Source organism: Thamnophis elegans, chromosome 9 (genome assembly GCF_009769535.1).
Source record: "Thamnophis elegans isolate rThaEle1 chromosome 9, rThaEle1.pri, whole genome shotgun sequence".
In the NCBI taxonomy this organism is placed as follows: Eukaryota; Metazoa; Chordata; class Lepidosauria; order Squamata; family Colubridae; genus Thamnophis; species Thamnophis elegans.
This window is the reverse complement of record NC_045549.1, coordinates 728000-741423: the sequence shown is the minus strand read 5'-3', so window position 1 is coordinate 741423 and position 13424 is coordinate 728000. Positions and strand designations below refer to the sequence as shown.

The 13424-nt window shown below is 54.5% G+C and overlaps 1 protein-coding gene across 1 annotated transcript; it reads right to left on the bottom strand.

The window, feature by feature from the left end:
* Positions 1 to 3390: 3390 nt before the first annotated feature.
* Positions 3391 to 12496, bottom strand: LOC116513279 (cytochrome P450 26B1-like). The gene is made up of 5 exons (XM_032224296.1): positions 12425 to 12496; positions 8874 to 9149; positions 7710 to 7865; positions 5842 to 6123; positions 3391 to 5299 (listed from the first exon to the last, which is right to left on the bottom strand). The coding sequence occupies exons 1-5, from the start codon at positions 12494 to 12496 to the stop codon at positions 4907 to 4909; spliced, it is 1179 nt and encodes a 392-aa protein (XP_032080187.1). The 3' UTR covers positions 3391 to 4906.
* Between the last annotated feature and the right edge of the window lie 928 nt (positions 12497 to 13424).

The following is a 13424-nucleotide window of genomic DNA, read 5'->3' as shown; positions in this document are numbered from 1 at the left end:
CTCTGTAGCTGCCCCCCAAGGAAAAGCTCTTTGCTTTGGGAAATAAATAAATCTCCTTTCCTCACCATTAAACAGTGGCGTCTCTTCTCCACTCCTTCTTCCCTCCCTCCCTCCCTCCTTCCTTCCTTCCCTCTTCCCTCTTCCCATCCTTCCTTCCCTCCCTTCCTTCTTTCCCTCCTCCTTCCCTCTTTCTTTCCCTCTTCCCTCCTCCCTCCCTCCTTCCTTCCTTCTTTCCCTCTTCCCTCCTCCCTCCCTCCTTCCTTCCTTCTTTCCCTCTTCCTTCCTCCCTCCCTCCTTCCTTCCTTCTTTCCCTCTTCCCTCCTCCTCCCTCCTTCCTTCCTTCTTTCCCTCTTCCCTCCTCCCTCCCTCCTTCCTTCCTTCTTTCCCTCTTCCTTCCTCCCTCCCTCCTTCCTTCCTTCTTTCCCTCTTCCCTCCTCCCTCCTTCCCTCTTTCCTCTTCCCTCCTCCCACCCTTCCTTCCCTCCCTGCTTCCTTACTTCTTTCCCTCCTCCCTCCCTCCTTCTTTCCCTCTTCCCTCCTCCTTCCCTCCCTCCTTTCTTCTTTCCCTCTTCCCTTCTCCCTCCTTCCTTCCTTCTTTCCCTCTTCTCTCCTCCCTCCCTCCCTCCTTCCCTCCAACAGATTTCATTTTTATTTATTCTTGCACAACAACCCCTTCTTGAGTTGGAAGCCCAAACTGTGCCAGAGCCACAGCCCAGGAGAACTGCTGGCTTCCTGCAACAGGGCAGCAATGTGGGGAGGGGAGACCCACATTTCCTCTGCTTGCCCCACAGCCTCCTTCCTGGCCCTGGGAGCATCCAATCTGAGCAGGAACTGGCAAGAGCCAAGGCTGGGATTTTATTCTTCTTCCAAGAAGCCTCTTCCAGGATGGCTGGGCCAGAACTTGGTGGGAAGAGAGAGACGCCTCTTTTAATGTCATTGTTTGCCTGTTGTTGTGGCATTATTGGGGGTTTTAATTGAATCCAGTGTTCCCCATTCCACACATTTCTAAGGGTTGGGTGGTCTCGGTCTTCCTGGGAAAATCTGGCGGCTGAGGGGTTGGACGGGAGTGCTCGATTCTCACAGCTCTCCTGCCCAACTGTGCCCTGAAAGGACAAGGAAGCCCAGACTTCATTCCCAACCAATAACAGAACTCCGTTATCTTCTTTTTGGGGGGGGGGGGGACACATGAGGGCAGCCTTCCAATATTTGAGGGGCTGCCCCAAAGAAGAGGAGGGGGTCCACCTCTTCTCCAAAGCCCCTGAAGGCAGAACAAGAAGCAACGGATGGAAACGAATGAAGGAGAGAAGGAACCTGGAATTAAGGAGGAATTGCCTGACAGGGAGAACCAGTGGAACTGCCTGCGACCAGAGACTGTGGGTGCTCCATTACTGGAGGTCTTTAAGAAGAGACTTTTATGAAATGGTCTGGTTTTGGGGGTTGAGCAGGGGCTGGGACCTCCAAGGCCTCGGCAGTGGGATTCTCTTCTCTCTTCTCTCTTCTCTCTTCTCTCTTCTCTCTTCTCTCTTCTCTCGTCTCTCTTCTCTCTTCTCTCTTCTTCTCTCTTCTCTCCTCTCCTACTCTGCTCTGCTCTGCTCTACACTTTAATCCTCAGAGCCCCAGTGCCTGGGGAGTATCCCACCAGCCTCCTCCGCAGTGCCAGTGCCCGTGTGAATAATTATCCTACACCTGACTCATATATAATGCTGCCCTTTAGGCATTCCAAGGGTGGCCATAAAGCATTTGCAGAAAAGCTGCTTGGGACCCACCTGATTTAATGCCGTTCTAGGCCCTTAATATATCACAGCAGATGCTGAATGGACTCTGCTCGATCAAACTTTATACCCATCTTAAAGTACCGGTACATATTTCATCCACTTGTTCCGCAAATCCAAAGTGGTTAAAATGAAAAACAGCAACTTTGACCAGGAGGGGTGAACCATTTCAGCACCGAGTGCCCAAACCGAAACACGTGTGCATGTGTGCGTGTCCGTGAGCCAGAGCACCATAAACCCAAAGACCAATTGGCCGGCACATGTGTGCCTGGTTTTGGGGCATTTTCAGGTCAGCAGCAGCTGATGCACCTTAGAGATCGCTGAGAAACATAGAACCATTGGGTCGGAAGGGGCTTCTGAGGTCCTCTAGTCCAACCCCTGCCCTGGGAAAGACTCCTCAGGCCGTCCAGACCCAGGGCTCTCTCCTCCAGAGCTCAGGAAATCCCCCCTCCTTCCCTTTCATTCAGCTTTGGATTCCCCCCTGTGGCCCCTGTGCCCCCCCACCCCCAAAGCACACCAGAAGGCTAAATCCCACCAACACGATTTGACATCAGTTGTTGTCCAGTCACTAAGTTGTGACCTACTTTTTGCAACCCCGTGAACCACAGTCACACACACACACACACACCATTCCCCCCCCCCCGTCTCCTGGAGTTTCCCCAAATCCACGTTCTGTTGTTGAGGCTACCCAGCCCTCTCCTCCTCCTCTGCCTTCCCCCTTTGGCCTCCATCTTTCCCAGCCTCGGGGTCCTTTCCAAGGACTTCTCTCTTCTCCTTAGGTGGCCAAATATTTGAGCTTCGGCTTCAGGATCTGCCCTTCCAAAGGATTTCCTTTAGGATCTGCTGATTGGATCTCCTTGCGGTCCAGGGGAGATCTCAAGAGTCTTTTCCAACGTGGCAGCTGTACAAATCCAAGAAGCAACGACACTAAAGGGGTTAAATTCATTTTTTTTATTATTAAGATGAAGATGATGATGGAAATCTATAAAACAGCCACATGGATTATTTTTTTTAACAAGGTCACACAACACACAACACGCTTCCCTCCTCTTCCCACCCCAGTCACAGGTGCGGATCCACCCACAAAGATGTCCTTAATGACCTGCGAACCTCCCCAGGTGGCACCTGGAGAGCGGCAGAGATGTGGCATCCTGGGACTGTTCTTCGCCAAGGGGGGTGGGAGGCTGGAAAGGGGGGGTCGGTCAGGGTGGGCTGACCCCCCCCCCCATATTACAGACACATCAAAAGCCACAGGACACTAGACACACAGCACTGAAATGCATCCCCACACAACAGGTGCTTATTTAATTTAATATTAAACTCAGCGCAGCTCATGGGAAGTGGCCTGGCCCCAATTCTGCACACAAGGTTTGTGTTGTAGGGAATTGCACAAGAGCTTCTGCCGCCCCTCCCTCTGCACACACACATACAAACACACACACACACACACCAGGTGTGGCTCCATTTCTCAACAGACAAGTTTGCCATAAAGCAGTGGTTCCCAAACTTGGCAACTTTAAGACTTGTGGACTTCAACTCCCAGAATTCTCCAGCCAGCTCTGCAGAGCTGGCTGGAGAATTCTGGGAGTTGAAGTCCACCAGTCTTAAAGTTGCCAAGTTTGGGAACCACTGCCATAAAGAATGAAAGAAAAAAGCAAAGCGGTGGAATCATTCATATTTTACTAAATAACACACATTTGAGACAGCAACATTATTATACTAAATATCCATTCTGACTTAATAACAAAAATAATACTTATAGTTTATAAACTCAGACAAAAATGAACCCACCACTTTTCTTGTATAAAATAATCGCGCCAACAGGAACTACGCTAAGCCATCAAAAGAAACGCAAGACAAACACAGATTCTGAGTCTCGAAAGTGCTTCATTCTGCAAATCCACTGCAGTAACATTTTAATATTTCATTTCATTTTATTTTTAGTCAACTTATATTAGCTAGGAGCGGTCAATCAAACAGGAGTTATCCCGGAGTAAATAAAATGCATGCATGTATATGGATAGACCGATCAAGGAGAATATTTGCAGCTGGGGGTTGAAATGAGGAGTCCTTGGTTCATTTTACCTCACTAGGTAACATCATCAGTGCTGGTAGAGAGAGCGTTTACGAGCGAACCCCACTTCCCACTAGCACAGATGATGTTACCTAGTTAGGCGATGAAACGCCTCCAAGGAAACGACCCACCTCAGAGACCACCAAGGGCCCCTCCGGGACAGAGATGGCTGGATATAAAACTCCCTTGTCAAAAATCTTCCGGAGCCTCTTGTGGCAAAGGAAAAATTCCCGGTCTTGGGATTGAGAAGACTCCAAGAAGGCCTTCAAGTCTCTCTGGGGAGGGAGCCCAAGGCCTCCCTCACTGTGGAGGGGGGCTTGCAGGGAGACAAGGGGAGCAAGGAAGCTGACAGCCTCCCGTGACCTCCTTGGATCAGGCGTGGGCTCCTCAGGAAGATGGGGCTGAGCCTGGGGTGGGGGCCACCAAGAAGACGACCCAAGAGAAGCTGAGACTCCTCTGAGCTTTGAGGGCAGCTGTGCAGACCCCAGGCCCCACCTCAAAGCTTTGCCAAAGTGCCTCGAGTCTCCTGCCCTGCCAAAAACGTGGGGATTCCATCCCCAGCCATCTTCCTGGTCCCCTCCCTTCCTGGGTGCTGCCCTTATGCCTGAGCCCAAGCATGCCCGCCTGGAGGGCTCCTTCCCACCCTCCTCTCCCCCCCCCCGGGGGGGCCCTCTGGGGATTCCCTCGGCCATTTTGGATGGCAAAGACAAGAAGAGTCCCCAACTGCCGTGGGATGGCACTGCCTGATTAACCCTTGGAAGTACGTGTATATACATACATACATACACACACACATACATACATACGCTGATTATGGTCAACACAATTCGCTTCTCGCCGGTGTTCAAACACAAACCGAAGAGAAGCCGCGAGGGAGAAATCCGCTGTTCGCCCCCAGAGTAAAACACCCGCACAGTTTTTGGCCTGTTCCCTGGAGGCGACTTTGCCAAATGTGTCCACCGAGGTCCGGCCTCCTCCCTCGCGCGCGGTGGGCCGAGCTTCTTCCTTCCCCCTCTCCGCTCCGGTCCCTTCCACCTGGCCAGCCCAGAGAAGCCCTCGGCCTACACGGTGGCCCCCAGCAGGGCCTCTCTCTCTGTCAAGATCTCGTTCTGGTTGGAATCCAGGCCGAAGAACTTGACCTTGAGTCCATCGACCGGGTGGACCACCGGCACCAGAGTCACCGGAGGGAAAGTCCTGGTGGCCAGTTCGAATCGGCTCGTGCTGGCCAGCTCGATGGCCAGCACTTTGAGGAAGAGCTTGGCCAGGTGCTTCCCCAGACAGGTCCGAACCCCTCCGCCGAAGGGCAGGTAGTGGAAGCGGCCATCCTTGTCTTCGCTGCGCTCCTGGCTGAAGCGGTCGGGGTCGAAGGCGTCCACGTCTTTGAAGACGGGCGCCGTGTCGTGAGTGTCTCGGATGCTGTACATGATGCTCCACCCTTTGGGGATCTGGAAGCCCTGGAGAAACAGGAGAGGGATTGTCAGGGGGGGCACAGAGAGAGAGTCCCCCCGAAGGCTCCGGATGCCCCAGGGCTCTCCTAGGAGGCTGCTGCAGGAGGAGCTGCTTTAGGGGAACCCCAAGTCCTCGGAAACTCCAGATGTCCCATCACACGCCTCATGACCCAACTAGGGAGCGTCATCAGTGCTAGAAGGGAGAGGAGGAGGAGGAGGAGGAGGAGGAGGAGGAGGAGAAACACGGGGTTCTTGGGACTCTCTGAGCTTGGTGGTTTTCTTTCCAACATTTCATGACCCAACTAGGGAACGTCATCACTGTCATAGGGTGGCCCCTTGTATCCTTGGAGTCTTGTCTCCCAATTCATGTCAACCTGGGTCAGTGTTTCTCAGCCTTGGCTCCTTTAAGAGGTGTGGACTTTGGCTCCCAGGGTTCTTTGCGGCTGGGGAATTCTGGGAGTTGAAGTCCAGACCTCTTAAAGGTTGAGAAACATTTGGCCTAGAAGCTCCAGGGGAGGCGGCTTCGCACAAGGTCCTCCTATACTCACATCCAGCTCAAAGGTCTGCAGCACCGTCCGGTAGCCCCCCGAAATGGGGGTGAAAAGCCGGAGCACCTCCTTGATGACGCAGTCCAGGTAGCGGAGGCCGTGGATGGTCTCCAGCCGAAGGGCCCCCTCGCAGAGGCAGCCGTTGTGCAGGAGGCCCTTGTTCCTCAGCTCTTCGTGGAGTTTCTCCAGGACCGCCGGCTGCTTCAGCAGCTGCATAACCAGAGAGGTGCTGGCACTGGCGGTGGTGGCATAAGCAGCGAAGATCAGCTCCAGGGTGCCATCCTAGGGCAAAGAGAGGCTGCGTGAGCCAGGGCTGACGGGTTGAGCTCCTTAGAGCCCAAAGATGTCGTCCTATCCGACAACATGACAATAAATGTGGAGAAGAGCCAGGTTTTACACCTGGGCAGGAAAAACCAGAGGTCCAAGTTTAACTGTTTTAACTGTTTAATAAATTTATAGGCCCCCCAATCCCGAAGGACTCCGGGCGGCTTACAGCAATACATTTCAAAAATAAAAAATTAAAATAGAGAGAATAAAAACAGATTAAAAAATCACTTCATAACCTATACCGTGTACGGGCTCTGGGAAGTCGGGGGGGGGGAGGGAGGTGGGGTGTTAGGGGGGAGGGGGGAGGGGGGATATATAGTATGTGTTAGATTTTAAAGTAACGCGACTGCACTTGTATACTGTTGCTCTATAATTCCACTGTAAAAATAGGACAAGCTGAATATATTAATAGATAGTAGAAATACACCGAAGGGAGGAGTAGAGGGATAGAAGAAAGAGGGGTAGAGAGGGTGGGAGAGAGGATGGGAGGGAGGGGGAGAAGGAAGGGAGGGAGTGTATCGGGAGAGAGGAGTGGTAGAGTGGGAGGGGAAGTAGGGTAGAGGGGAATGATGGAGGGAAGAAGGAAAGTTGGAGGGGGGCATAAGAAAGGGTGTATGGAGGGTCGAAGAGGTACATTGGGTTTCTATTTTGGGGGGTACTGTTGACAAGAGGAATTGCTGTGTTTATTGTTTAATGTTGTATGGCCCCGGTTATGCACAGTATATATGTGACTGTACAAAATGAAAATGGAAAATAAAAACACATTTACAGCTAAAAAATCACTTCATACACTCAATCTAGGCGGGGCTGGACCTCATACGTGAGGTGAACAGCCCCAGGCCTGCCGGAATAGCCAGGTTTTGGTAGCCTTTGGGAAGGCCGTGAGAGTGGGAGAGTGCAGATTAGGTGAGACCTGGCCCCAAACACAGCCACTGCGACGGGGACCCTGGAGCCCGAGTGGACGATCCCTTAAACACGAGCCAGTAATGTCCAGCAACAGCCAAAAAAGCCAATACAATCCTTGGCTGCATAAACAGAGGCATCAAATCAAAACCACATGAAGTCTCGGTAATGCTTTATAAAGCCTTAGGAAGGCCACATCTGGAATCCTGCATCCAGTTGGGGTCACCACGTTACAAAAAAAGAGACTTTGGAAAAAGTGTAGGGGGTTGAACTAGAAGACCCCCGGGGTCCCTTCCAGCTCTGTTATTCTATCCCAGTGTTTCTCAACCTTGGCAACTTGAAGATGTCCGGACTTCAACTCCCAGAATTCCCCAGCCAGCATTCGCTGGCTGGGGAATTCTGGGAGTTGAAGTCTGGACATCTTCAAGTTGCCAAGGTTGAGAAACACTGTTCTAATCCATTCACGCCACCACCCAGCCACTGGGAGTTGGGAGTTGGGAATTCTGGGAGTTGAAGTCCAGACATCTTCAAGTTACCAAGGTTGAGAAACACCATTCTATCCTGTTCTGTTCTACGCATTGGGCAGAGAAGGGGAGTCTAGCGCCCCCAGTGGCCAGAGAGAGAAGTGGCACCGGTACCTTCAGCTCCTGCATGGTGAGTTCTTTGCCGTGTTCTTTGCCGCTCTCGATCAGGAGGTCCAGAGCATCCAGGTAGTCTTTGTCGTGGGCGTTCTGCAGCTTCTCCCGGATGGCTTTTTCTAAGCCCTTCTGCAAGATCTCCCTGGCACGAATCCCCTAACGGAAAAAGGACACCCGGTGGCATCAGGTCGCTCCCATGCCCTCCCGCTGGGTTGAGCCTTTGAGTCCCAGAGTGCCCCCAGCCACATCTGCAGGGCTCTCAGTGGGGTGACAGCCGGACATCTGTCCTGAGTTGAACCTTCTGAAACGGGGGGGTGGGGTGTGTCCAACCTCGGCAGCTTCAAAGCTTCTGGACTTCAATTCCCAGAATTCTGGGAGTTGAAGTCCACAAATTTTAAACTTGCCAAGATTGGACATTCCTGCCCTAAAAGCATCTAAAATCGTGACCCGTCAAAACCGCGGTCCACAAAAGCGTGCTCGACGAAAGCGCGTACGTGACGTCATCACAGCGCGACGAAAAAAATTAAAAATTGAAATAAAATTAAAATTAAAGCAAGCCGATTCACATAAAGGTAAGGGTTAGGGTTAGGGTTAGGGTTAGGGTTAGGGTTAGGGTTAGGGTTAGGGTTAGGGTTAGGGTTAGGGTTAGGGTTAGGTTAAGGGTTAGGGTTAGGTTTAGAGCGTTAGGGTTACGTTTAGCGTTAGGTTAAGGGTTAGCGTTAGGTTTAGCGTTAGGTTAACGGTTAGGTTTAGGGTTAGGTTTAGGGTTAGGTTAAGGGTTAGGGTTAGGGTTAGGGTTAGGTTTGGGGGGGTTAGGGTAAGGTTTTCGCTTTAATTTTACATTTATCGATCACAGCGCGATGTTTTCGTCACGCTGTGATGACGTCACATACGCACTTTCGTCGAGCGCGATTTTGTCTACCGCGGTTTTGTGGTGGAACCATCTAAAATACAAGAACCAAAATCCCCCACCCCCATTTCCCCCCATTTGGACCCATCAGGAGTTGCCTCCAAGGATGCAAAACATCTCCCAGGGTCGGACCAGACTTCCCGATGGGGTTTTTGGGCAGGGAGAGAGCCTGGCAAACGCCCTTCTGTTTAACAAGGCCAGGAGTTGGTCCAGCACAGGTGAAGCCCTTAAGTTTCTGCCCCACCCTTTCTTACCTTACGGTAGCCGCTGAAGGGCAGGTCCACAGGTAAGGAGAAGACGTTCTCCACGAACTGCTGGTAGACTTCGAACATCTGGCCGAGCTCCCCGTCTGGGATTCGGAACCCCAGAAGGACCCGGATGGCCATGTGGAAGGTGAGCTTCTGGGCTTCGTGGTAGACGTTGATGGGGTCGGGGTTCCTGCCCCAGGCCCTCAGGGTCTCCTGGATCACCAGCCGGATCTTGGGCAGGTAGCTTTCCAGAGCTTCATGGCTGAAGATTTTGGAGAACACCTGAAGTGCAGGAAGGAGAGAGCATTGGGCTAAGAAGGGAGAGGTTGGCCTGGTCATCACCGTGATGCCATTTCATGGGTCAGGGATTTCCCCCCTCCCCCCAAACTCCTGCAGGATCCGACCCCCACCTCACCCCAAGGCCTAGAGGGGAAAAGCAGAGCAAAGCGAGATTAGCCAGTGGAACAACTTGCTTCCAGAAGTTGTGGCTGTTCCAATACTGGAAGTTTTTCAGAAGAAATTAGCCGTTTGGCTGAAATGGTACTATAGGGTCTCCCTGCTTTAGGGGGTTGGACTAGATGACCTCCGAGGCCCCTTCTAACTCCTGGATATTCTGTTATGTTATTCTGTTGTTCTTTCTATGACCACAAGTACCCATCCCATCAATCCCAAAGAAAGCCCGAAATGGTATAAGTATAGGATCTCCTGCCATGGGCAGAGGGTTGGACTAGAAGACCTCCAAGGGCCCTTCAAACTCTGCCATTCTATGTTCTGTGTTCTTCCAGGGGGCCCACGGAGCAGAGAGACTTTGCACAACTCTTGGCCCACCCTTGAGGGTTTTCCATCCCTGCAGGACACACCTGGGTTCAGGGCCCCCACAGCTTCAATCGCTGTGGCTTCCACAACATGGTTGATGGCTTATATGAAAACCAGGTTTATTTGACAGGGTTTGCTTGACCATAAAGATTGATTTGATTTGATTTTGATTTTATTATATTTATATGCTGCCCTTTTCCCCCGAAGGGGACTCAGGGCGGCTCACAATTCAAATCAGGGAAGGGGGTACAGACAAAAAAATAAAAACGAAACATAACAATGCATAATTTAAAAACACACAACAGTCATACCATTCGAGACGGGGGGGGGGCAAAAAACTCTTTAGCCCCAGGCCTGTCGGAACAGCCAGGTTTTAAGGGCTACGCGGAAGGTCTGGAGGGTGGTGAGGGTTCGAATCTCCACGGGGAGCTCGTTCCAGAGGGTCGGAGCAGCCACCGAGAAGGCTCTCCTCCGGGTAGTCGCCAGTCAACACTGGCCGGCGGATGGAATTTGGAGGAGGCCTAATCTGAGGGATCTAATCGGTCTAGTGGAGGTGATTGGCAGCAGGCGGTCTCTCAAGAGGGCAATGCCCCAACCAAGGCAGGTCACATTTCTGCCCCCGTGTGCCAACGCTGCCATTTATGGCACTGAACCGATCTGTGGGCTCCTTGGTGCTCTCGGAGCTGGGTGGTTTTCTTGCAGACGCTTCATGACCCAACTGGATAATATCATCAGTGCTAGAAGGGAGAGGAGGAGGAGGAGGAGGAGGACTGTGGGGTCCTTGGTGCTCTCTGAGATTCGTTGTTTCCTTGCAGACGTTTCATGACCCAGTTAGGGAACATCATCAGTGCCCTGATGGGCAATGAAAACCTCTGCAAGGAAACCACAAGATCAGGGAGCCACTGAGGCTGGCAAAGCTTGGAAGGGCTTCTCGATCAGGGCATTGGCCCGGTCCTCCTTTGCCTGCCTCCTCTGGTTCCCCCAGGGCGGGCGTCCAGGTGTCTCTGGGGATGTCCAGCTAGGGCACCGTCTGGGCCTCCAACCCCTGCGAGGGTCCAGGCACCCGGTCTCCCCGCCTGCACAGCCCAGCCTGGCGCAGCTCGCCTCCTCCTCTGCCAAGGTAAACTGCCAGGGGGGCCTCGCTAGCAGGAGGGGGGAGAGGGCACGTCCAAGTAGTAGCATCTCTAGGAGCAGCAGCCGGGGGAGGAGGAGGAGATCCTCTGGGCTGCTGACGGCCTGCCCTGCCGCCCCCCCCCTCCTCCTCCAGGAGGCCAGGCGGAAAAAGAGTGTTGCTTACTTTTGATTAACTTGCACGTGCAGAGCCGGGCCGGAGCCCCCCTTCCTCCCCCTCCCTCCGGCTCCAGCAGCAGGGAGCACGCGCCAAGGTCAGGCGGGGCGGTGCATCCGGCTCACGTCGGGGAAGCAGGGGGGGATATGAATTCGGGAAGGGAGCCCTGCACTCCTCGGTGGAAGGCAGAGCGACCAGCGTGCAAGGGAGAACCTCCCAAGCAACACACACACACACACACACACACACGAGGGAGGGGGGACCTGTGTGCAAAATGCTGGTTTCCTGGAGGCTGCCCTGCATTTCACATGCCAGGCGCCTCTCGCGAAAGTTTTGTTTAGTCAAATAACAGCCGCGGGTTTTCCCGGTCTCGGCATGAACAAGGGCGGCTTCACCAGACGGGACCCGGAGGTTCCGGGGTTGGGGGGCGCCGCAGCCCAGGCACAGGAGGAGGGGCGGGTCCTGGGGAGCAGGTCGGGGGGGAGCCTTTGCACGGAGGGCCGGCCGACCTGGGCCCAGCCGCGGTCCCCTGTTGGCGAGTTGGGCTTGGCTGACAAGTGACAACCTGGGCGTGAAAGTCTCAGGTTGTCCCAAAGATGCTCCCCCCCCCCCAAAAAAAAGGCAGCTGGACCTTCTGGTTTTCCTTTGAAGACGTTTCGTTTCTCATCCAAGAAGCTTCTTCCGCTCTCACTCAGAACTGGGAAAGCGCCTTGGGTGAGAAGCGAAACGCCTTCAAAGGAAAACCAGAAGGTCCAGCGTCTTCTTGAAAAAAGCGCCTTTGGGACGGTGTGAAAGGAAGGCAGCCTCTGCCCTCTGCCCATGCACAGAGGGCTGCTTTCTCGTGGCCCGCCAACTCTCGTGTGCCGGCGGGGGATCCGAGGGGTCTCCTCCTTGGGAAGTTCAGCCGTCGCGCTCCGTTGTCCCTCCGGCGGCGAGGAGCGAAGGGGAGGCTCGGCCGGCCTCCTCGGGAGCCAGGCTCCGGGGAAAGGGGCACCCGAAGGAGGGAGCCCGGCTCAGGAGCTCTCGCGGGGGGGCTGCAAGGCTCCCAGGCCTCTTCCGTGGGGCGACCGAGGAGGCCCCCGAGCTCCCCGCCCGACTCGCGCAAGACCGGCGGACTTCCCCGGCTCTCTGCCCCGGCTGCCCCGAGAGAAATCCCGCGGCCGAGCGGCGGCTGACGCCCGGCGCCCTCTAGCGACCTCCCCGCCTGCGTTCCGCAGCTTCCCAGCTGGAGGCAGCGCGGGATCCCCGCAGAAACCATCCTGCAGAAAACGGGGGGGGGGGCGACTCTCCCTCTTTGCGGGCGGGGGACAGGAGGGGAAGGTCCCGCGGGCTGCATCGGCTTAACTCCGACTTTTAAATCGCCGGCCTGGCATTTAAACTCCGGAACAGGAGCCCCGTCTCGAGGAACCCACAACGCCCACCGCCCGGGCGTTGGATCTTCAAGTGACTAGACCTCATGATCCAAGAGGCACAGGAAAGGCGAGAAGGTGCCCAGATTCCCACACAGCTTCTCGGATCCTGGCATTTACACCCAGGAGCATCTCTGAGGCAGGCAGGCAGGCAGGCAGGAGGGCACAGAAGGGTGGAAAAGACAGCTTCCCAGTTGCAACTATTTGCCCGTTCAGACCCAGATCCAAGCGTTTCAAAAGCAACCCGCGTGCATGCCCGCGTGTTGGCACTTCCTGTGAGAATTGGGCTCAGAAAGTCCTCCAGGAAGCTTGCAGAGACGGTGGTGGTTTTTTCCTAGCTGGTCCTTGATGTCTCTTCCACATGTTGGGCTTGGCTGTAGGGGTCTGCCGCCTGACTGCGCCCCGAGGGAGGGAGGGAGGGAGGGAGGGAGGTCTGGGTGCAAAGGAGGAAAACTGGGCAGGGAAAGGAATGGAGCCACCAGCAAGTCCAGATGGCATGAGTGGCAGGGCCACCAGCAGTAGCAGCAACTCCCTCTTGGTGGCAATAGTGCCAGCGAGCCTCACTACGTCCTTTTGCACAAACACACACTCACACACACACACACACACGGGTGCGGGAGGGAGGGGGGAGAAGGAAGAATTCCTTGCAGACGTTTCATTACCCAACTAGGTAGCATCACCAGTGATGGCAGGGGAGTGGGTTTGCAGGGGGAGGAGGAGGATAGAATAGGAGGGGAGGGGCTGGACTCCCCTTCCACAGGAGCCCGAATGCCAGGCTCAAAGGCCCCCTCCCCAGGCGCCCAACCCCTTCCCCCCTTTCTGCCCCCTTTGAGGAAGCCCCCCATACCTTCTCAGGCCAAGGGGGGAGAGGTCACGCTGCCCCCACCACCCACCGCTTGCAAGTTCATCCCGGGTAGAGGGGCAGGGCAACTCCCGCTCTCCCAGCCTGGAATGAAAACCGGATATTTCCCGGCTTTGCGCCTCTCCTCCAGCGGGGCATTCTTGCTCGGCTGCTGTCTGGGCTGCCGGATGCGCCAAGCACGC